At 40.0% G+C, this 25,310-nt stretch overlaps 1 protein-coding gene and 1 non-coding gene across 5 annotated transcripts in view; both read right to left on the bottom strand.

Moving 5' to 3' along the window:
- The window catches only part of Scyl2 (SCY1 like pseudokinase 2), a 50,870-nt gene that overhangs the window by 20,673 nt on the left and 4,887 nt on the right, over positions 1–25,310 (bottom strand). For all 4 annotated transcript variants that reach the window (XM_076919948.1, XM_076919947.1, XM_076919946.1 and 1 more), the window contains exons 2-8: positions 19,280–19,484; positions 11,316–11,473; positions 8,141–8,285; positions 3,591–3,740; positions 2,265–2,486; positions 1,428–1,544; positions 619–744 (exon numbers count right to left, since the gene is read on the bottom strand). In XM_076919948.1, coding sequence (XP_076776063.1) covers positions 619–744; positions 1,428–1,544; positions 2,265–2,486; positions 3,591–3,740; positions 8,141–8,285; positions 11,316–11,473; positions 19,280–19,456 — 1,095 coding nt within the window. In that variant the 5' untranslated portion in view covers positions 19,457–19,484. The remainder of the gene's footprint in view (positions 1–618; positions 745–1,427; positions 1,545–2,264; positions 2,487–3,590; positions 3,741–8,140; positions 8,286–11,315; positions 11,474–19,279; positions 19,485–25,310) is intronic.
- LOC143436531 (small nucleolar RNA SNORA8) lies at positions 18,140–18,276 on the bottom strand. Its single transcript, XR_013106495.1, has one exon. It is a non-coding gene; the product is annotated as a small nucleolar RNA SNORA8 (small nucleolar RNA).

Raw genomic sequence — 25,310 nt, forward strand, 5'->3', positions numbered from 1 at the left:
CAACAGCTTTTGTGCTTTCCAGCCATGTCAGTAAAGGGTTGCAGACAAGGGCTGTGGCCACTGCAGCTTTACAAACAAGTTGCAAGCAATGGTCTTACAACTAGTATCTTCTCTAGCATTCATTGATTTTGCTTTTAAGATTGTTTCACTCTGTAGTCTGGCTAACCTAGGAATCAGAAGTCCACCTGCTCTGCCCCACCAAGTGCTGGGATTAAAGGCAAAGGCATGTGCCACCAGACCCAGCCTCACCACCATTTTGAACACTATTTGACATTCACTGTTTAGTAAGTTAGAGAAAGAGAGTACAGCAAACAGAAGGTTTGCATCAGTACCAATGCATCCTTTAACTGCTACTGAGCAGTGAGCTCCACCAGGGCTGTTACCGACATCACTGAGACACACGTAATAACCAGCACAGGTAACTTTATCTCAGGAAACATCCTAAAGTCTTAAATCCTATCTATTTTGTCCCATACCTAAGCTTTCGCTTCAGTTTGCAGCATGTTACTGTCACTATGGACCTCAAGTAAAGCTGTCTTGCTTCACTGGCAGAGTGGTTTATAGGAAGTCCGCCTAACTATTAATTAAACCCTGACTATAAAAAACTGATTAACAAACCTTGGGCAGCTGTGGTAGAACCTTTGGCAATCCTTTGAAGAACTGTGATTTCTGGAGATTATCTCTTTGGAATAAAGTATCAAAATATTGAAGTGTTACTGCACCAACATCATCAAAGAAGGGAATCTAAAATACAGAAGCCAATTATTCTGATATTCAGTTAAAGTTACTCATATATAAAATTACCACAACAAACTGAAAAAGTATTCAAAAACATTCAGCAATATTCTAAACATTAACTTAAATAAAAATTATAATTAGAAAAATCCAAATAAAAATCTCATTTTTCAAGTTCAAATCACCAGTACCTGTGAATCAGCTAAGCAGTAACATTACTTATAAAATACGAAAAATTTAAAATAGTTTGAAAGCTGGAGCTGGAAAGATGGCTCAGCAGGGAAGAGCATGTGTTGATAGTCTAGAGGATATGAGTCAAATTCCCAGCATAACATCAGACAACTTCTGCACTCATACACACATACCTTCATACAGACACAAACAAATACACCAGTAAAAACCAGTAAAAATGTGTTTAAGAATAAAACGCCTTGAAAACATCCTATATTTACTGAGTTAAAGATGAAGCTTTGACTTTTCAGAGAATACAGAATGATTGTGCTATCAGGATCTCTGTTTATTTGAAATCCTCATTTTCTTCACAACTATGTACATAAATTATTTAGCTAGTTAATATTAAAAGCTAAATAATACATTCATGAACATAGCATCTAAGAACAAAATTATGCATTATAAGAGTTGCAATGTTATTTTTGTTCCATCATTTAATATAAAAATCTAGATGTACTCACTTTTGTCATTTGATCTGCATCGGGCCTTACAGTTGGAGTGACATTTAACAACAGTTTTACGTGTTCACGAACTTCCTCAGGTATACTTGTAAGTGAACTAGATCCCAGACGGCTCAACTATTCAAAAGAGCAGAAACAGGTATGAGTATATAACACTCAAAAGGTTATAAGCCGTTTCTACTCTGTTGACTACATGAATACTAGCTCTACTTTTTCAATGTAACTAAAACTGCCTTGACTACTCCAAGTACTTCTATGTCTAAGTAAGACAGGGAGTAGTTTAGATGCGCTAGTAAACGGCAGGATAAAAGTTGTAGGGACTAATGTAATCATTATTTATAGAAATTACTTTTACTGAATTGACTTTACACAAACTTGAGATGAAGTGCTCATTTCTATAGAGGGATTTCTGCAGCTGGGATTGCCTGCAAAGACTGCACAGATCAAGCTAGTCAGCTCTCCAGCATGGGGAGAAGGACCCCTTGCTCATGAGACCCCAGCTCGCGCTAAGGAGCCGTGACAGCTGATGGCGCTAGACAAGGATATCCTCCAGGGAAAAGCACATACCATTGAGTTCATGAACAGTGCGAAACAAACCTAACGATTATTAAAAACCAGACAGACAACATGAGGTGGGAGGGCACTTGGGAAAATGGGGTGAAGAGGGGACTGTGAGTCTGGGAAGACTTAGTGGGAAAAGGGTGAATATGATCAAAAGACATTGTACGTGTACATAAAAATCTTTTAAAAATTAATAAAGATACTATTATTTTTAAGAAGAATTTTTTGGCTAGCTACATTTTAGACAGAGCTAAACCAATGTTAATAGGCAAATACCTGATCCAGTTGTCTACTGAAACTCTTGTAAATGTCCTGCTTGTTGACTTCAAATATAGGCCTCCCTTTATTAAACACAGCATACATAACAGCGCCCAGGGAGTACATGTCACTGGCTGTCTCACAGCTCACAGACAGGATGTATTCCGGAGCCAAGTATTCAGGATTCGGGAGACACAATGATGGTAAATTTGGGTCCCACTCCTTACAAGGAAACTTAGGCTGTAAGAAGACAGAATGGGGATGACGGGGTTAGAACTGCAAATAATAGCAAACCACCACAGGCCGCAGCTCCCTTTAAATTTGTAGTGACCCAGCTAAGGCGAATACCTTTAGTTCTAGCACGTGGACACAGAGGCACGTGGATCTCTGTGAGTTCAGGGCCAGCCTGTTCTACATAATGATTTCCAGACACGCAGGGTTACATACAGAGACCCTGTTTCCACAACTAAAAGAGATGACGACGACGACAACAACAACAACATTTTAAGCAAGGGAAAATGTTACCACCACCTTTAACTCTAAGTTCCCCAATCAGAAAATCTGGAAATGTGTGCAACCAACACCTGAACTGTAATAAGTAGGCCATCACAAAGGTTTTCTGTGTCATAAGGAACCAATCAATGCAAATCATGGCTGGCCTAAGGCAGTGTTCTGAGTATGAAAGAACAGGTATCCTGAGTCACTGAGAAACAAGTGGCTGGGAGCAGAAAGCTGGAGCTGAGATCCTGGCTGAGCGCTCAGCATCCGCCTAACCTCGCTGTTCCTATGATGCACCACGCTGAGTGGTGGTAAGGAGAGGTGTGTGAATGCTCACAGGAGACTGGAGATAAAAGGAAGGGGTGGGAAGTACAATGAGTTATATGCACACGTGAGATCGTCAAAGAATACACTGATCCAATTTTTTAAATGAAGAAAATACTTTAATAAATGTCAGCATGTTTTCATTGCTACCACTCTGTGATCCCTGAAGAAGAGCCGCGTTTTCACAGGCAGAAGCAATGGTGTTAAAGAGTCACAATAGCAATTTGTATATTTGGATTTCTAAAAAAGAAATTCCTGTTTAACTGAGTTGCTCAGTTTTTTCTGGGGCCTTTTTCTCGAGACATCTACAGAATTAATCACCTGACAACGATTCTCCGGCACACGGACAGCCGGACTCCTCCTCACAGTCAGAGACACAATGCACCATGACTGAGCCTCATGCCTTACCAGCCTACGTAACATTTTCTGGTCCACTGCAAATACAATCGTAGACTGCCATGATTTTAAAAATCTAAACATTAGAACATTAAAAAATCTAAACAAATCTAGAACTGCCATTACCTCTTGTTCAGCAGGATTGCTCGATGATACACAAAAGTCAAAACCCATTATTTTCCAGGCTCCGCTTTTATTCAAAATTATATTTTCAGGAGTAACATTTCCATGAACCATTTTTACACTGCTATGCAAAAATGACAATCCTTCAGAAACCTGGAAAAAAAACAACAAATGACTCTTGTAAAAAATGTCATTTGTATGAAACACAGCACCTGCTGGGCCTCCCAGTTAAGAGTTTTCACAAGTCAGCTAACCATCAAACTAGTGGGGAAATCGGGTAACAAAAGTAAAGTACAGCTATAAAGAGGTTCCTCTTTATAATAACAGAAAAAAGAGAAATTTCTGCTGTATAAATTAATTCATTTCCAGTTTGAAACATGAGAATTTTCATTGAGTTGGGTAAGATTTTTGTGTAGTTACACTTTACATTTAAAACGCAGTGGTGGTATATGCCTTTAATCCCAGCACTTGGGAGGCAGAGGCAGGAGGATTTCTGAGTTCAAGGCCAGCCTGGTCTACAGAGTAAGTTTCAGGACAGCCAGGGCTACACAGAGAACCTCCCCTCCCCCAAAAAATAAATAAAATAAAATAAAAATTTAAATAAAATAAAAAATAAATAAAATAAAATTCAACTTTTCTAAGTAGTAATTACTGTGCTTAGTTTTAAGTATTTAATGGTGACTTACAGTCACACTGAACTAACACAAGGTAACTTTTATATCGGTGCCAGAGATGACTGCGGGATTAGTATACAGAGCAAATGGACGTCTGTACCAGGAAGACGTGGGTTCTGGCAAGTGGCCGCTCTCTGACTTCCAAGAAACCTCTGTCCCCGGCTTTCCTCAGACTCTACCGGTCCTTCTTTCTAGTCTACTTTCCTGCTTTCCGGGATCTGCTCACTTCCTCAGCTCTTACCATCAGTACTTCTCCACCTTGGAGCAGGCCTCTGCTCTCTGCCCAGACCTCCTTACTCTCTCTTCCCTTCACTTTCCTGTAAGCATCAGAATCCCAGAGCAATCCGAAATTGAGTTTCTACCCAAAATTTACTTCACTCTTCCCATAATGTTTTTCATACCAGTTAATAATTACTTTTTCTATTTACTAAGAACACGTGCACGTGCGTGCACACATATATTTGCAAAGAATCTTTTCACTTTGAAATAGATGTAGGACATGATCCAAGTTTACCCTCTTCCCACCTCTGGACCACCACTGTCTCTGGCCAGGGCTGCCCCAGGAGCCACACCTATCACATCTCTTGGTTTCTGACCTTACCCTTCTACAGTCTATCAATGCAGCTGCTTCAGTATTCTGTTAAAACAGAACTCAGACTACTCATTCGCCTATTCAAACCTCCTTTCAGAGTAAAACCTGAAGCATTCCTTCGGCTTCCAGGAACCCATAAAGGTCATGCAAGGATTTATAAATGTTCTCACAAGTCAAAGGTAATTAACTAAGATCCCACTCCCTGGAGTAGACTACCTTCCTATGAGCTACCGATCAAGGAGGCCTCCAAAATGTAACTGCCACTGTTGAATGCCCACCAGAACTACACTGTAATGTAGGACTTGACTACAGAAGATAACATGGTTGGCCACAGAACACAGAGAGACCGCGTTGGTACTAAACTGGAAGCTTCCTACTTGTTGGCTAGCTCACAAGATGCTAGACAAATAGTTGTCAAGGGTCTTAGCTGTGGACTCCCTGCCAGGGAAAATTTATACTGGTGCAACAGTAACAGTCTGTTACCAGGGTAACCAACCTCTTTCTGACTGGAATTAAGGCCCAGGCCATAGGAAGAAATTCATTTCTAATACTGTCAGTCTGGTTAATAGCCTATAGCTGAGGAGGCTGTAGGCTCAAATAGGGAAGACAATCAATGCCGCTGTTTTGTTAAGCAGACATGACAGAACGACCTTCCAAACCGCTTTGTTTATCATGTCCACTGATTAATATGCTGTCTCCTTTGGTCTGAAGGGTCTCACAGTTGGCAGAGCTGCCTGCAGAGCCGCACAGCAGTGTGACTACCTAAACAACACTGGACCTGTCAACACTCATCACAGTGGGAGTGGGAACTCAGGAAGCTCTACTCCTCTCTGAGGAGCTACAGGCAATTTAACAATTCCCAGAGCAGGAAAGACACTTTCTTCACTGATGTAGTCACTGGTAAGGTTCCTAATAAACAAGGTAAGGTTCCTGTAAACAAGGCTAATTAAACTTACTGGGTCACTAAAGAAACAAAGACATTAAAGCAGAAGAAAGACTAGTTAAAAAGATGAAGGGGATGGAGACATGAGACTCAGCAGGGAAGAGCAGTAGAGCCCAGATTCAATTCTCTGAACCCACATGGTACCTTACAACCATCTGTAACTCAAGGTACAAGGTCTCTGATGCTCTCCTCCGACCTAGGTGTGGTGCACATATTTATGCAGGCAAAACCATACATGTTTAAAAAAAAGAGGAGGAATAAGAGGAGGTTGGGGAGCGGTGACAAGAGAGTAATAGAACAGAATCAAAACACATTACACAGGTGTGAAATGTCACAACGAAACCCATTATTACATGGTTAACATGATAATAAACTTTGTAAAATTGTACATTTTCAAACATACTATTCCCAAATGTAACTTGAAAAAGTACAAAGTTTTTCAAATCTAGAAGTCTCCTTAACTTCACAAGAAAACAAGCTGCATACTTACTGTATATCTTTAGAAGAGTGACTTGGTTATTTTATACTTATATACAGGGATCATGTCCCATCTACTTTAGTTAAAATGGCAGTGCTGTAGCATATTAACGCTTAATTACATATCAGTGCTATGTATTCAGATATATAAAGGGGGTTCTTTTTTTTTTTTGTATGCATGAGTCAGTGTGTGGGGGTGGTTATGTGCAGGCATGGGGGGGGGTGAAGGAGGACATCAGTGTACTGCTCTGTTACTCTCAGGGTCTCTCACTGAGCCCAGAGCTAGGCTGGCAGACAGCACCCATCTGCGGACTCTGCACCCCAGACTGGTTTACAGGTGTGCACACATGTAGTTCTTTAAGTGAGTGCAGAGAATTCACTTAGGTCCTTGTGCTCACATAGCAAGTGGTCTGATCTACTAAGCCTTCTCTCCTTCTATTTTTTTTTATTTTTATTTTAACTGTTAATCTTTCAAACTATTTTGTAGTTTGCGAAAACAGTCCAGTTACTTGCTACAAAACAATAGCAATCAAAATGGAGGTGGTGCTAGCACAAAGACAGACCAATGAGTCATAAAGAAAAACCTAGAAACAGTCTCTGCATATGGTCAAACGACTTTATGGTGGCACTAAAGGCATTCAGTGGGGGTGAGGGGTGTCCAGCTTCTTAATAAATGACACTGGAAAGCAAACTACCTATGAAAGAATAAAGTTGGACCTTTACAACATTTACAAAAGTTAACTCAAGCTGGAGATGTAGCTCAGTGGCAGAGCATGTAGTGAACATGGAAAAGGCCCTGCACAAGGAACAGTAAAAAAGCCAACCGCCTGGAAATGGATGAGAGACTACAGACAACAGTGGGGCGCTTCCTGACACTGGGTCTCCCAGCCTGGATGTAACCAGCAGCACAGGGAAGAAGGTAGGTGCTCAAGGCTGACATGACCCTCAGCCGAAGAGCTCAGCAGGGAAAGGCATCTGCTGCCAAACCCAGGCCTGAGCTCCATCCCTGCACACACACAGTAGGAGAACCCACCCCCACAAGCTGTCCTCTGACCTTCACACAGACACACAGACACACACACACACACACACAGAGACACACACACTCTCCCCACTTTATGTTCAATAATGATAAAATTTAAAATTGTTTTTAAATTTTTAGTAAGTAATATAATCTTTATTTTAAAGAAACTCAGAATTTACTAGTGAATCTAATCCATGGTGCTAGTGAGCAGAAAAAGAAAAATATTAAAAATTAGGCATATATGAAAAGACCAACAACCCATTATCTCAATACATAGTCTATGAATCTCAATACATAGTCTAAATTTTCTTAAGGCTATTTTATTGTTATTAAATACCTTTATTTTCATTATTAAAGTTTTGTTTATGAACTGTAACAACAAGTTTGTTTATGAAACAAATTTACATGATTTAAAAGAATTAAAAGGAACTTACTCAACAACTAACTAGTGATGCCTTCAAAGGTTACCAATGTTATCAGTGTCATATATTTCAAATCACTTATTAAGGCACTGTGGCTCAAGGCTAGCCTGGCTTATACAGCAAGTACCAGACCAGCCAGAGCAATAGGATAAGACCTGGTTTATATGTTTGGCTGTTTGTTTGGTTTTGGGGTTTTTTTTTTTTTGGTTTTTTTTTGGGGGGGGTGAAGGGGGGCACACATAAAATATAACTTAAGCCTAATGATAAAAATAACCAAAATTCTAAGACATGAAAATAATTTCCAAATTATTGTCAAGGGCCAAAGATTTACATAATGTAGTCTACATAGCAGATCAATTTGAAAAAGCTACAAATTGTTTTAAAGAGAAAAACTTGCCCCATATTAAATAAACCTACATACCTGAAGCAAACCATACTTAGTTTCTACATCATAAAGTTTATAATCCTTTATGTCTGGAGATACTGAAGAGGGTAGATTTTCCCAGTTACCAAGAACATTGGCTAAACTGGCAAAAACTGGTTCTGTACAAAATGCCAAGCAATCCCTGTTTCAAAAGAGAAAGAAGACAGTAGTTACTATCACTTTTACACATTATAAAAATTAAATACAAATGAAATAACAGATAACCTCTCAAAGAGTTAAGCTAGTTAAGAAACTACTCCAAGCCGGGCAGTGGTGGCGCTCGCCTTTAATCCCAGCACTTGAGAGGCAGAGGCAGGCAGATTTATGAGTTCGAGGCCAGCCTGGTCTACAAAGTGAGTTCCCGGACAGCCAGGGCTACACAGAGAAACCCTGTCTCAAAAAACCAAGGAGAGAGAGAGAGAGAGAGAGAGAGAGAGAGAGAGAGAGAGAGAGAGAGAGAGAGAGAGAGAGAGAGAGAGAGAGAGAGAGAGGGAGAGAGCGCTACTCCAAATCAATAAGAAAGTTTGAGGTTGATAACCCCAGCATGACTGCAGCACCCCAAAACCAACGAAGTCACATTTACACACAAACCACACAGGATAAATTATTCAATCTTTTAAACTAAGTTCTGTGATAACTGTAATATATTTTATTTTAAATGTTAAAAGTCAGAAAATGTTTCAATTTTGCTTTTTAAATGATTGTTGAAAACCAAAGAACGGACTCAAAACTGTTTCTTTAAACCCTTTCTACTCTTCTCTGTAAGGCTGTAATTTTCAGAATATGCTCAAGAAACCTACAGCTTTCTCACAACCCACGGAGCAAGTCAGGAAGGCAGGCCCTGTTCTTTCGTCAGTCAAAACAGCTCTATCTACTTTATCATCATTTTGAAAAGATTCACCAGTTTTCAATTACTAGTGGTTTGTTTTTTTTTTTTTACTTAAAAGATTTTAATGTTCAGAGAATGTTACCATGGATACCGACAGTCTGTGCCCATGACATAATGATCGCCTCAAACTTTGAGGCAGATCAGATCTGGCCCCAAGCCTGGCTTTTCTCTTTATTGTCTCGGTGATGCCGCACACTTCTCTATGAGCCTCTCTTGGTGGTCTGTGAGCTGGTGCTGACAGATATACTCTGGAGGGTTACGGTAGGAACCAAGGGCCTTCATCATGGAAGTACAAGGCAGGGCAGCAGCTTCTGCCTGTACGTACACTCAGTGGACTTAGTGCTGCTGTCCTAATTACCAAGCACTCCAGGCCCAACCAGGCTTTGGCTTTGGGTTTAGCAATGAAAACCCACAAAGGGCAAAGGGCCAGCCAGCTCCAGCTCTAAGATGCCAGTTATTTAACAGCGGCTCTGCACTCTGATTTCATGTGTTTGTAATACACTGCTTAGCTTTCCTTCTGCCTTGAACTTATTTTTCAAATGAAAAGAAATGTGGAATCTAAATCGATCATCTTAATCCTAAGAATACATTGAAAACTGGAAATTCTTTCTTCTAGTCGTTAAAGTGTCCCTCCTCCTATAACTAATGCTTACTACAATTTTCATCAACCTTACAACTATATGTCATGAAGTAGCCTCTGAATTGTGTCTCTTCCTGATGGCAAAGAAATTCCTCTTTTCAAGGCTCAACAGGTAGAGCTTGTCATGCAAGTCTACTGCCTTGGGTTCAACTCCCAGAACCCACACAATGGTGGAAGGAGAAAAATGAGTCTACAAAATTGTCCTCTGACCTATACACACACCATGACATGTATGCCCACACATACACATCACACACGCCCAACTTAATGGAAAGAAAAATGTTTAATTTCCTAACTCTTATTATGTCTAAATCACTGTATAAAAAGCTATATGATAAAGGAAAGTCCATTGGCCCTTCTCACCTCAGGAAACTTCAAACATATTATGAGAACATAAGACAAATAGACCAAATGAACACATCAGAGACATTTTTATAATAAGAGATCTGAGCATACTTCTTGGTACGGTTGAGAGAGAGCAGGCACACGTGAGCTAGGGCATAGGCTCAGGAACCAAGCTGCCAACTCCTCAGCTTGCCATTCAAGCCAGAGTGTAAGTGGTGCTCCCAATCCTCGGTCCTGGGCAATTCTGAGGCTGACATGAGGTAAGGAGGGTGAGGTGTCTGCATGGCTTTGCACATGGTAAATGTCTGCCCTTTACTTGGGAGTCATAAGGTGGAGAAACTTACTGAGATTTCAAACAAGGAACGTTCAGAAACCTAACATGTAAGATAAGCAAAAACAAAACTGTCCCAGCTGAAGGGAGATAGAAGCTTGGAATCCGCTATTTGCCTGTTCCTGTCTATCCTAACATCCTAAAGGCAGGCCACAGCACACAACCGGCCGACAACTTAAAACCTTCTAAATTAAGGCAAGGGGACAGTGGGCTGAGGAGGATGGAAGAAATAAGTTTGAAAAACTGATTATGAATAGTATAGAAAAAATTTACAAAGGTAGGGTATCTAAAGTATTGGTCCAATCAACACACATAAATCTTATTTTCTGCATATCTCAGCATTTCCTAAGCTTATCTTTCAGTAAAATCGCTGGTGAAATAACTGAGACTACAGACCGACAGACTAGACATAAAAAGTTTAATGTCTAGAACGGCACTTGATACACATATACCATCGATCCCAGGGTCATTAACAAAAAGCAGATGAGAAGTACTAGCCAAATAGCAAGAACACCCTCCTTCAAGCAGAGACTGTATTCCAGTTCCCTCCGATCTGCTATGGCTACTATAAACAAATACGGACTGGTGGCAAATGTGAGAAGGACCGATATTTCATCAGACACATGCAGAGGCGCACTAGAGGCCCACTGACTGCTCCTACAGAGGACCCAGGTTCTGTTCCAAGCACCACTCAGCGGCATACAACTGCTAACTCCCCTTCCAGGGCCGACACCATCTTCTGGCCTCTGAGGACTACACACACGCAAACTCACAGGCAAACACACATGTACATATAAAATAAACAGACACGTGCATGATGATGACATAAATATTAGGGTAATAAATGATCCATGTGATCTCAACACTTACTTTTCAAGAAATATTGTTGGTAATATTTGAAACAGAGCAAATCCTACTTTGAACTATTTATTCAAGACGTACCCTGTATGACTTTTCAAACACTTACCTTGACTCTTCTAAAGGGTGCTGCACAGTGAGAAGCCGCGGGTGTCGGAGCCGGGTTAGCTGTTGGACGCCACGTTTTAAAGAATCGATGATTTGATCCTTTTCAAACTTTTGATATTTGTCAATCAGCTTTTTATCAAAGACAAAAACAGCCACTTCCTAATTAAAAAAAAAAATAGCTAATTTTATCATGAAATATATGAAAGCAGTAAAATTATATCTGAGTGCCCTAACAGTCAGTTAACAAATAACTAAAAGTAACATTATAGAAATGTTAGCAATATTACAATAGTATACCAATGAAAAAGCAGAGTAAATAAAGATAAGCAAATCCAAATAGATTTAGAAGCGTCAGACGCGTCCTCACTTCTCATAAGGAGACCATAGAAAATTCCCATCTTGTAATTACCAGAAATACACACAAACTTATCTGCCACTCATTCCTCTATGTAGTGCTCTTAGTGCAAACAAAACATTTGAATAAATGCTTAAAACTTCAAAATGTTATTCATGACCAACGCATATAGCCCAGGCTATGTAGGTTAAGAGTGCCTGAACTTAAAGAGGGCTGGAATTACCAAACACTGCCCAGCAACAAAATTTAGAAAAAAAACCAAAACTTTACAAAGACAGGTTATCTGTCAGAGATAACTGTTTACAAAAAACTTATTATGTAAGAAGATTTAAAATGTGAGTACTCTTCCTTCCCTGTCCCTGTCGTCTGTGGGCGGTCACTGCATGGCCATTGCACTCCTCTTGCCCTGTCCCTGTCATCTGTGGGGTCACTGCATGAACACTGTGCTCCTCCTGCCCTGTCCCTGTCATCTGTGGGGTCACTGCATGGCCACTGCACTCCTCCTGCCCTGCCCCTGTCGCCTGTGGGAGGTCACTGCATGAACACTGCTCTCCTCCTTCCCTGTCCCTGTCGTCTGTGGGAGGTCACTGCATGGCCACTGCACTCCTCCTGCCCTGTCCCTGTCGCCTGTTGCCTGTGGGGTCACTGCATGGCCACTGTGCTCCTCCTTCACTGTCCCTGTCATCTGTGGGCAGTCACTGCATGGCCACTGTGCTCCTCCTTCCCTGTCCCTGTCATCTGTGGGTGGTCACTGCATGAATACTGAGCTCCTCCTTCCCTGTCCCTGTCATCTGTGGAGTCACTGCATGGCCACTGTGCTCCTCCTTCCCTGTCCCTGTCCTACTGCGCTTGCCATTTGTTCTTCTATTGCCTGTGAACTCAAATCCTGGCTCCTGTTATTTTCAAACCACAGCATTAGAACAGGTGATCCGAAGAACACTTATGCAATAAGTTCTATAGCTAAAGTTGCAGGGCATGAGTCTACCAAAGAGTGAACTAATGAAGTGTTTCTCAACTCAGCCTATGACTTACAGAACAGAACACTTGCAGTTATGTGCCAAGCACCGGGCTAAGTCCTTTTTAGGGATTACTCCGTTCTTCATAGGAATCCCATCAGACATTAATTTAAGTCATCTCATTACAAAGGGTCACTGGAGAATGAATGTTGTAAAAGACTCCAAAACAAGTACGGTGGAGTCTCAAGACTCAGGACACCTAGCCTTTAATTCTAGAGTAAATGCACCAATCTGTCAGCTAAGAAATAACACAGAACAAGTAAGACTTCATGTGAGAACACCTTTAGGACTGGGGTCAAAGAAGCTGAGTGGCAGCTTTAAATTTCATACACAGCTTGCATAACCCTTACAGAAAAAGTGTTTGGGACTAGGCTGCTCCTGATACAGACACAAGGTTTTACAAATGCATAAGCTCTCATAGGGATGGGATGAGATGCAGTGTAAGCATGGAATCCATTATGTTCCGCACATTATGTTACACACAGCCTGAAGATAATTCTTTAAACAGTACTTTGGCACTTGTATTTTGAATGCAGTCGGCTACATGAAATCAGATGTAGAGTGTTCTACTTAACACATCATGTTCTCTCTCAAATTGCTGGGATTTGGGGTCTTAGATTAGGGATGCTCAGACTTATCTACACATCTTTCCTCTTTTGACCATTAGGAAATACAGCATAACCAGAAGGCAAAAGTCTCCTATGATACTAATTAAATCTGAAAACAGACCACCTCAACGTCCAGGTTTGTACCTCACTGTTCACTTATATTCACACCAAAGATTTTATTTTAGTAAGTGCTCTTCTCTAACACCTTTTATAAATGCATCTAATTTAAATGTGTTTTTCACAGTGTCGTTTTAGAACGATCACATGAAATGGCTCTGGCACTCTTGCCATTTCCCTGCTCTTAAAGAGGAACACTCCAGCTCACAAGGAAAAGAAACAACTCTATCAGGAGAGCCTTCATTTGCTGCCCTAGGTCAAAAACAAGATTCCGCCTAGTAGATCACAACAGGTTGCCAACTAGCTTTAGAACTTTTCTGCTTCAATCAGTTACTTACAATTAATCAAGCTCAACAAAACTGTGTTGTTAACCATTTCAAGCCTCCTGAGGACTCTGTAAGTTAAAACCAGCACTTTGAAACATTCTGTAAGATAAGATCAACATGATTTCCAGTTTGTCTTTTTACTATTTTTCTATCAGATTATGCAGCCATAATCTGAAGAGCTGACACCTAAACTTTTCTTAAATTAAAACCTGTAATCTTCAAAGGTTTTCAGAGTTCAGATATTAGAGGTTCTCAAGCAGTAAAGTCTACAAATATTCCAAAACTCAAAAATCTCTAAAATCTGAAATACTTCTCGTGACAAGCACATCAAATGGGGGAGGTTAATTAGTTAGCACTCTCCATATTTACCACTTCCATAAGCATCCCTTCGCCCACTACCTTGTAGTTATACAGGCTTTTTGTAACAAACAATGTCGTAGACTTTAGCAATGGCTTAGACCTAAAAGATTCTCAAATATTTACTGTCTGCTGATTATCATTAAAGATAAGCAATTAATAAAATTTTTATTATCATTTTGAACTAAAATTTTCATTGTACCAGGATACAAAGTTTCAAGCGTACAGGAAAAATCCGGCAGTACTGATTCACTACCTGACTAGAGACTCGGAGTGTGGTGGCGCACACATGCACCTCATCAGGCACTCATCAGGCTCAGGGAAGAGGACCACAAGGTTGAGGTGAGCCTGGCCTACACAACTAAGCCCTGTTTTAAACACGCAGAAATGAAAAAGCAAAACAAAAAGCTTGGGCATGGGTATCTATATGGTACATTCACATGTAGACAAACACTCATATACATAAAGGTAAATCTGTAAGAACTCAGAAGTAATATTCCATTGTTTACTCACTGCATACATTAAAAGTACTGTCCCCCTGTGACTAGACAGGTCACAGCCAATGCTATTACTCTGTTAAATAAACATATGCTTAATGACGTACTGCTTAACTACAGGTCAGAGCATCTCCACCACCATCACGGAAGCTTCTCTCTGCAGTAGATGGCAAACAGAGAGACCTCAACCACTCAGCACACACTGCAGTGCTCAGTGTAAATTAGGCAAATAGAGCACACCCTGCCTCCCAAGGCTCAGGGATCTCGGAGGGAAAGGAGGTGGAAAGACTGTAAGGACCAGAGGTGGCTGACAACAGCAAGGAAAAGTGTTTTTCAGACACAACAAGGCACCTGCACACATGAATTCACAGCAAGTGTGACAGCACACATAAGACCTATCAAGCTCCAGCCAGACAAAATCATAGCATAGAGAGGGGAAGGTGGACATGAAATTCCACCACTAGTTGAGGAGCTAAGTAAGGGAGATTCAGTTTTCTTTAATAGTGTGACTCCTGGTAGGTCAGTCACATGCCAAATCTGGGCAACACAAAGTGGACAGGATGAGAAACGAAAAGAAAAAAAATCTCAAAACTGAGTAAAAGAAATGAAGAGTACGGTTAGAGGAGGAATAGGAGGAGGAGGAGGGGAGGAGGAAGAAGGGAGGAAGGGGAAGGGGAGGGGAAGGAGAGGGGAAGGGAGGGGTCAATGTGTTCAAACAATCTATAAAATTGTCAAAGAACTAATAAAAAAATCTTTTTAAAAAAAGTACTGTTTTCTTACTAGCCTAACTTTAAATAAATAAAAAAGACTATAAAATTGCTGAAATAAACGCCCAGGTATGTATAGTGACACAACTATAATACTAGCACCCAGTATGTATAGTGACACAACTATATACTAGCACCCAGTATGTATAGTAACACAACTATAATACTAGCACCCAGAGGCTGAGGCTGAAGGACCTGTTTATAATTTTTAAAAGCTACTTGCTTACAGTAAAGTTGAACTCTACTGAAAACAATATAGTTCAAGAAATAAAACTAAATTATATAATGAAGTGTATAATCAATCATCTCAGATCCACCAGAGACGTTTGTTCGAACTCAGATGTTCTTTATGAGCTCTGTTTTGTGGATCCTTGTGACTCATCAGGAAATACTGCTAAGTATCCATTATACTCTTCATTTGTCATCTGATTTTTAGGTAAAACTTGTTCAAAGTGATAAACTAAAATGCAAGTACAATTTACACCAAGTTGATGGGTTGTAGGATGGGCACGGGGAGGCTGACATGACAATCTATGAGTCTGAGAGCAGCCTGCACACACAGTAAGCTGCAGACCAGTACAGGCTACAGTAGGTCTCAGAAGTCAAAGAGAACTGGAGAGATGGCTAAAAGCATTTGCCATGCAAGTCTGAGAACCTGAGTTTGATTCCTGGATCCCATGGTACAGAGAGACCAACTCCCAAAAGTTGTCCTCTGACCTCCACACTATCATGGTGTACATACACACACACACACACACACACACACACACACACACACACACACTTTCTCTCTAAACAAACAAAACAGCTAGGACTCAGTGGTACAGTACTCGTCTGGCATGCAGCTACAAACCACCCTTGGGTTCAATCCCTATTTTAAGAAAAATTTAAAAAGTAAAGAGACTGCTTTGCTTTTTAAAACAAAAAGATAATAGAATATACTCACAAAATGTACTAACCTATATTCATTTTCTTTTGTGATCATTTTTTCTCTAAGTGACTTAATTAACATATTACATTTTATAGAACACTTTCATTTTAAAACTTTTAATTATATTTAGTCATTATGATTATGTTTTGTCCACATAATATAAACAAGCCTCACCCACAAATATTGGCAATACACACACACACACACACACAAAAACACACATATATAAAACACATGAAAACTCTGCAGTAATTAAAGTACATTTCTAACCCTAGACTCAGCAAAGTGAATAAAATATGGACAGGGAAATGTTTACTATGTGACAACTTTTCAAAGTCAGCCAGTCTAATCTAGGTGAGACAGAAAGCAGCTCAGGGTAACCCTCAGCCATATTCCGAGTTACAGGGTAACATCACCACATGAGACCCTACCTCAGATGGATGGATGGCTGGACAGACAAACAGGAGAGACAGAAAGACAATAAGCAAGCTCAGAGTAGTCTTCAGTAATGCAGGGAAGTACAAGCTAGCTGCACTACATGAGACCCTATCCCAAAGAGAGAGAGACAGACAGACAGACAGACATTCAATAAATAGATGGATAGACAAATAATGGATGGATGGATGACAGACAGACAGACAGTTTAGATAGACAGATAGATCTATCTTTGTTATCCCAAAAAAAAAAAAAAAAAAAAAAAAAGCCAAGAGCTATAAAGCTATTTAACTCAAAGTTCTAGGAATATCCTGAAGCACTGTGGGGGTGAGGAGCAACAGACATGACTTCAAAGTCAAATTAATGCCCAATTTGAAAACACTCATAAAGATAACTGAAAACTTTTCAAAACGTATAATCATTCTTCTACTTCAAAGTATGTAGAGGTGGGGAGAGAAAGATGTCCTAGTAAAGGCATTTGCTGCCAAGTCCGACGACCTAAGTGCCACAGGGCACAGAGAAGTAATTCCTACAAGCTGTCCTCTGACTTGTGCGCGCGCGCGCACACACACACACACACAAATCAATACAATTTTTAAAATGTTAATAGAAGTCAGGTATATAAACAAAACAAAAACTGTATCATTTAATTACTTAAATTAGCAGCCTTGAAAGTTAAAATAACCCTAACATATAAAGCAACAGTATACCAATTTTTAAAGTGCGTGTGTTTGTTTGTGTGTATAGTGTTAAAATTTCTTATTTATACAATTTTCTTATTTATACAATCTATACAACATTTGGCTCCAAAAAATCTTAATTATCTGGCTTTTTAAAGTGCAATTCAAAGATCAGAAAAGTCAATGAAATAAAAAAAAAAAAAAAGAATTGTTTCAGAAAACCTCTTAAATATTTTTAGAGTAATATTTTTGAAAAGAATACCTATGTTTTGCTAATCTTTTAAACCTGAACCTCATGCTCTAGAGAAAGACTCAGTTACAAGACTATACAGAGACTCAATGAGATTAAGTCTCTACCTGTAATTATACAGTACTCTAAAAGCTTAAGAGGTGAGAAGGAACTGTCTCACTGCAATTTCAAAACTTACGCAGATCCTCAAGGGATGTAGTGAAACTAACAGCTGATGCAAGTCTACATGGATCCAGCCACTGAAAAAGCTGGTGCAGAACAAACAGACCAGAGAGGATTCCATAATAATGTGTCATGTACATCCAGGAGCATTCCTAGCGGTTCTTAGGCAAAGAAAACCCACCAAGCCCATATCACAGCACACACTAAGAATCCCAGCACTAGGAAGGCTGACAAGAAGTGCCATGAGTTGAAGACTATAGGGTTGCAGGCACCAAAGGAAATAATTCAAAACTATATTTCTGTGTTGGCATGTTTTTTTTTTAAAACTGTATCATTAGAAATACCAGGTTTAACATGCACAAAGCCAAGAAACCAACGATGGCAGATAGTGAGTTTCTACCGCACTGTCTTCTGAACATTCAACAGGAAAGAACTGCTAAGTGCAGATACCATACGGTGCAACTGCTTTAGCATTTGTTGTTTTATTGGTCTTTTGCTCATTTTGTTTTGACTTTTGCTTTTGTAATTTTTGTGTTTTGTGCTTGTTTGTTTTTTTTTTTTTTTCTTAAGACAGAGAACATAAGTTGGGTGGGTAGAGAGGATGATCTGGAAGGGAGGAAAGTACAATCAAAATATACTTTATGAAAAACAGTTAAGAACAAAAGCTATGTCCACCAAGAACACTGGTTTATCCAGATATGTCCTAACCCCAAAGCAATACATTTAAGGAAAGAACGGACTAGAATAAAGCCTCCGGGGAGAAGTCAGCTCACGTGGCTAACATTGGAGCTCAGGGCTGTAGCTCTACCATTTGTGCCTTACTCTCCTGTTCTATCAACAGCAATATAAGCACCAACCTTATCATGGTATTTTAACATATTCACCACTGATGAATATTAACACCTGCCCCTAAAACTCTCTGGTTAGGCATAAAGACAACAGTTTCTTTCCATGTCCTCAATAAAAATGCTTAATTCTGTATGTTTGGTATGGATTTTCATCGTACTCATAATCACTGTGGAACAATGTGTTAGTCATCAAGTACATGACAGTGGACTCCCAAAATTATATGCCTAACAGTAACAAAGTTGTTCTAGTTCACTGGCTAGACAAGCATGGAGTGCCAGGTTCAGTGAGAAGCCCTGTCTCAAAGGATAACATGGAGAATGGTTGAGAAAGGCATCCCAGTGTTGACCTCCAGCCTTCACACACACACACACACACACACACACACACACACACAAAATTTATTCAAAACACTGGCACTCATTCTTATAATCCTCACGTGTTTCAGCTCAAGGGCAAGGCCACCTACACAGAAAGTCTGAATAAGAGGACAGCCTGAATGAACTGTGCTTCAGGGGAAATCCATTCAAGACCTTTTGACATTTCTTAACAGGAAAATGAATTCCCTCTGTGATATATTTCATATGTGTACTCTTTCAAATTACATCCATAACTAACCTGTTTTGTTGACTTCTTTGTGCCATTAAAAATCTTCCATGCCAGCCCATTGCCACCACTGGCAATGTGTCGACCAACATCAAACTCTCTGGTGACAGGATTTCCCATCACAGCACTGGTGACATCAGCCGTCACTTTTGTCACAGTACTCTTCAGCTTATTGAGCATGGACTCCATGGCTGCAGCACGTGATACTTCAAGTCACCTAGAAACACAGAAGGGTATGGAAAAACCGAACGGCTTTTACTTCTCCTCGGCACATATTCATAGTAAGTTCCAAAATTGGGTCCCCTCCAAAAGAGCAACACAACACCCATAAAGTTATTTTTGTCATCAGAGAATGTAACCACAAGGATAAATTTTAGTCTAGAATGCACTCTTCACAATAAAAACAAAACAAAAAGCTTAAAGGACCCAATGTCTTATTCAGTGATAAACCTATACTATATATACATAAACCTATACTATATATATTGTGAGGAGCCGCATTCGCCATTAAAAGATGGCGCAGGCTTCTGCTTCCTGGTTCTTCACGGAAGCTTTACTTGAGAATGTGCCTGCGCATGGCGCGAAAACCGAGTATGACAATTGGATGAAAGATTTGAGCCAATGAGGGATCTGCACGTCTCCCAAAGCTCTATTTAAGCAGCGGGCTTTCTGAGCTCGGCGTCCTTCCCCTTTTCTCCATCTTGAAGAGCTGTTCAATAAATGCTGTCAGAAGAATCCTGAGTGTGGCGTTCTCCTTATCGGCGAGGCTGTGCGCTACAATATATAATATATATTATATATATGTATATATAGTGTGTATAGTATATATATGTGTTTGTGTATTGTATATATATAAATATAAAATATGAACTCTAAAATGATCTGCAAACATTTTCTAAAAGTATTGGTTGGTACACTGGTGTATGCCCATAGCCTCAGTTATTCATAACAGTGAGTGAGAAGGATCCCTTTAGTCCTCCAGTTCAAACCAACCTAGGCAACAACAGTCTGTGGCTCACATCTATAATACAAGCTCTTAGCCCACTGAGGTAGTAGAGCTACTACAAGTGGAAGCCAGTGTGGCCTGTCTCAGAAGAGGAGGAAGGAGGGAAGGGAGCAATGAAGAGGAGCAGGACAGCAAAACCATGATAACAAAGGGACAGGAAAAAAAAAGCACACAAAAGCAAGGGAGATGGTTCAGTGGGTAAAGCATGTGCCACAGAAGCCTGACAACACAAGAACCCACCTAAAAGGACAGACACAGGAGAGCAAGCATCCAGAATTCCAGCACCCCCTACCAGAAGAGACAGACACAGAAGAATACCCAGCCCTGGGCCAGCTAACATGTCAGGCAGTGAATAAAAGATAGGCTCCCTCCAAGAAGTGAAGGCAAGAAGCAGCGGCCGTGGCTGTCCTCTGACTGCTGCTGGCTGGCCTCGCTTGCCTTCTTGCTCTTGCACCTTCTCACCCTCTCGCCCCCCCTCCCCCCCACCCCCCACCCCCCACCCCCCACCCCGCCTTCCTCTCTTGCTTGCAAGCCACATTCAAATGGTTAAACACAAGGTCATAAAACATACTTAACATTTTTTGAGGGTTTGATATAATTAGGTATTTTTATGATCATCTATTAATAATTGTTTATTAAGCAGAATCATCAGTAACTTTTTCTTAATTAACAATTGTTTAACTTTTCTCATTTAATAATGTCTGTAGTCCAAAGGAAGTTTTCTTCAAGCTAAAGCATCCCTAACATACAGGAAAATTTTTCAGAGACTACATCGGCTGAGACATTTTAATGTAGAAGAAGTTTCAAAAGTCAGATAAAGAAATCAGAAAGCCAGGTGACAGTGACACCTTTAATCCCAGCACTCAGGATGCAGAGACAGGCAGATCTCTGTGAGTTTAAGCAGCCCGGTCTATATAAAGAGTTTCAGAACAGGTAAGACTACATGGAAATCCTGTCTCAAAAGAGAAAAGGAGAAAGGAGAGAGGGAAGGGGAGGGGAGAGGTGAGGCTCCTCCATGGGGAGGAGGGCTCACTGACAACTAACGTAGTTGGCAGAAACTAAACAGCAATATCTTAGCTGTAGAATAAGTCTATGCTAAAGTCAGGTGTGGTAGAGCACACCTGGAATCCTAGCACTCAAAAGGCTGAGGCAGGACGATCAAGGGTTCAGGGCCAGACCCAATGACCAAGCAGACAAAACTATGGGTCTAAGATGCCCATAAATTCCCTAAATTGAGAGATGGGACAAACTATTTCAAAAAAATAATATACAGTTCTTTTCCAAATCTCACCAAACTACAAAGTTCCAATAAATTCAGTATGCCACAAAAAAAATAAACACAAAGGAAAGCATGCCTAAAACTATCATACTAAGTAACTCAAAAGCAGGAATAAGTCTTAAACGTGTCCACAGAACAGGTAAATTATAGACAGAACAAAAATAGCACATTTCTCAGACTTCATATCATAAACTATGGGTGTACAATAATTAAATGAAGTCTGAAAGTGCTTTCAAGTAGTTTTCAGGGCTGGAGAGTTGGCTCAGATGGTGGCTACTCTTCCAGAGAACTTGGGTTCAGTTTCCAGCACCCATTTGATGGCTTACAGCCATCCTCAACTCCAGTTCCAGGAGATACAATGCCCTCTTCTGGCTCTGTGGCCACCAGACATACTTATGGTACACGTACATACATGCAGGCAAACTCATACACATAAAATAAAATAAATAAATCTTTTTAGAAAGTAATAGTTTGCCTCAAACTATATAGGTTAGGAGAAAAACCTTCAAAAATCAAGTGAAATAAAGACATCCAGGAAAAATAAAATTTAAATTGCAATGAAGAGGTGGCAATGCCAAACTACTTCAAAAGCAAGATCCAACTATAAGCAGCTTATAGGAGAATACACTAAAAACACAAGGGAATGTGAAAGTCTAAGAAAATGGCATAATATATACAGATACAGGCACAGCAGGCTTTAAAACAAACACTTTGTAATGACAAAGGTATCAATTCATCAATTGTCTATATATGCAACAAGACAGTTTTGAAATAAATACAGCAAAAACTGACACTATTAAGAGGAAAAAAAAAAAAAGCCACCATTTTGCTGGAGGTATCAAGAGTTCTTAAGCCTAGCCTTGAAGCACAAGCCATAATCACAGGCACCTAGCAAGCTGAGTGAGAGGACCACAAGTTCAAGGCTAGACTGGGAAACTTAGTGAGACTCTATCTAAAAAGTAAAAAAGTAAGAGGATTACAGATACAGCCCAAAGACAAAATATGTAAAATGCTTGTGGCACAGAGAGGAGGGGTTCTATTTCAGTAAAAGACCAAATAAAGAGAAACATCACACTATTAACTGTTTGACTTGTGGCTTGGCATTAAGCTTAGTGGTATGAACTTACCTATGCCCAGGCCATGGTACCAGACAACAACACAAAGTGGAGGTCCTACACATCCCTGTGATATTTACATGAACATCATGGCTTGCATGAAATAATGCACAGCCACACTATATAGCAACCTAGAAATCAGACCTTTGCAACTACTTCAGCTCTTAAAATGTTCAGATGCCATCAACCTAAAAACACACAAAATACATTTACTGGTACATATGTAAAATATTTGAAGACCACTGGACTAAAGCAGCACTTGCCTGTGTTCTATTTGCTCTGTTAGTTATAGTTATGCAAATGTAACCTACTTTCTGCTACTAAAGATTTGAACTGTAAAGTGGAAATGGATTCCCTTTCCCTTTTTAATGTAATGCTGCGTTTTGTAAGCAGTTAGAAATGTTGCTATTGGCATTATAAAAACACTTATTTGCTGTGCCAAGCTCCTCTCTCTGAACATCTGCTGCTGATTTTGGTAAGGTAAGAGGATACAAAATCCTGTTCAAAACCAACTTATCCACTCTTCTAACTCTGCCAGACTAGCTCCACGCTGCATGCTCTGCACCTCGTTCCACAGTAGGATGCAGACAATGTAAATGGGAATGTTTCTGTCCTCAAGTGATAAGTCCTACAGCAGACCCCAACTGCCCAAATTCCAGCAACAAATCAGGGACTTGAATGTGCCATGTTACAGAACATTAACATGAGCTCAAAAGGACTGGAGAGAGGGGGTGAGAGCACTTTACAGCAGGGCAGTGGTGACACAGCCTTTAATCCCAGCACTTGGGAGGCAGAGGCAGGCTGTGGGCCAGCCTGGTCTACAAAGTAAATTCCAGGAAAACCAGAAGCTAGACAGAGAAACCCTATCTCAAAAAACAAAACAAAACAAAAACAACAAAAGAGTATTTGTTGCTCTTTCAAAGAACCCAATTTTGGTTCCTTGCACCCACATGGTAGCTCATAACCATTTCAGGGATCTAACACCCTTGTCTCTCCTTCATGGATACCAGGCACACACATGATACATATACATTTATACAGGCAAAAGTCATATACATAAAATAAAAATAAATCTAAAAACAAAACATGAAAAAAGATGAGCTCAGAAATGCTTTCAGGTGGGAACAAAAAAAGAGACAGAGTGTTAAAGAAAGGACCATTGTGTGCCATGATTCAGAAAGATGATGATGATGTGCACTGAATATGGTAAAAACATTCATGGTGAACACCAAAGAGTTTCAGAACTGATGTTCAAGCCCACACAGAATCAACACCACAGGCAGGCGGCATGGAAACTACCAGTGAGTTATTACTGAAAACCCCCTATGTACCTGACACCTTGATAAGACAATGAGGGGAGAGGAATAAAGGAAAATAAACTATAAAGGATTTATTCTTCAGACAAGTGATACACTGTTATATACTTGAGATACAGTGTTACAAGCCCCAAAGAATAATGTTAAAGTTGTTTGTCTTTAAGGCCAGTGGCAAAGGGCTAGAGAACAGAAAGGATATGGGAGTAAAAACATTCAGACAAAAGTGGGGAAAAGAGAAAATATGGCAAAAAACACCAGAAAATCCAGATTACCCAGAGCCCTGAACATGAACAAACCAGGATAGAAGTCACAGAAGGCTTCCTGGCATTAAGTAGATGACTAATCCAAAGATAGTTTTTATATCTAGGTTGGGTATTGGGTTACGCTTCTGATTGAGCATTACCAAACTTATAAATCCTTTGATTAACATTTTTTAAAAATCGTATAAAAGCAAAAAGGAAAGGGGGGCATGGGACAGGGGTGTTCTAGGGAAGGGAAATGTGGAAAGGGGATGGCATCTTAAATGTAAATAAAATATAAAATAAAAATAAATAAATAAATAATTTTTAAAAAAAAAGTAGATGACTAATCAATCCACTGAGCAGAGTGCAAGATCCTCCCGGGCGGAGCTGGGAGCATGCAAGACCTCGGAGAACTTCAGCATGTACAGTGTAGAAAAGCAAAACAAAGAAAGGAGGCAAAATGGCTAGCTACACAGAAATGTGTTTTATAATTATGAAATAACTGTTATGCAATTTTGTTACACTTCACATTTCAAATTGTTGAATTAAGGAAACAGCAGTGAGGAAGGAGAACATTCAAGAAAAGATAGCAAGTCCTCAGAGTGATGAGAACTTGGAGACTTCATAAAGGGATGAGACAAAACTAGGAATCCCACTCATCACCTTCATCTCCAAGTTCAAAATCAAAGTGCAGAAGAAACCATTTACCAAGCCAGGACATGTGGGTAACAACTCTTTTTAGGGGAGGAAGAACCCAAATGTGGATACATATAATCTGAGTTGTATAAATGACGATATAAGGAAATACAGAGTTTTTGATATAGAGGCCCAAAATTCAGAGAAGGTTCTACACCGAAGGTAAAACTTAAGAGCACATGAGTCAGTGCTGTAGACTGTGGACTTGGGAAGGGTCACCCAAGGAAACTCAAGAAAAAGCACATCTAACTGTAACAAGCGGCCAAGAACAGAATGCCTGCAACAAACACGACACTAACACAGAAGTAGGACAGTAGGCTGCAACCTAAAACCTCAAATTACATTTGATTGGTTGGTTTTAGATTATGTGCTTGAAACTCTCACCAGGT

Source organism: Arvicanthis niloticus, chromosome 22 (genome assembly GCF_011762505.2).
Source record: "Arvicanthis niloticus isolate mArvNil1 chromosome 22, mArvNil1.pat.X, whole genome shotgun sequence".
Taxonomy (NCBI): Eukaryota; Metazoa; Chordata; class Mammalia; order Rodentia; family Muridae; genus Arvicanthis; species Arvicanthis niloticus.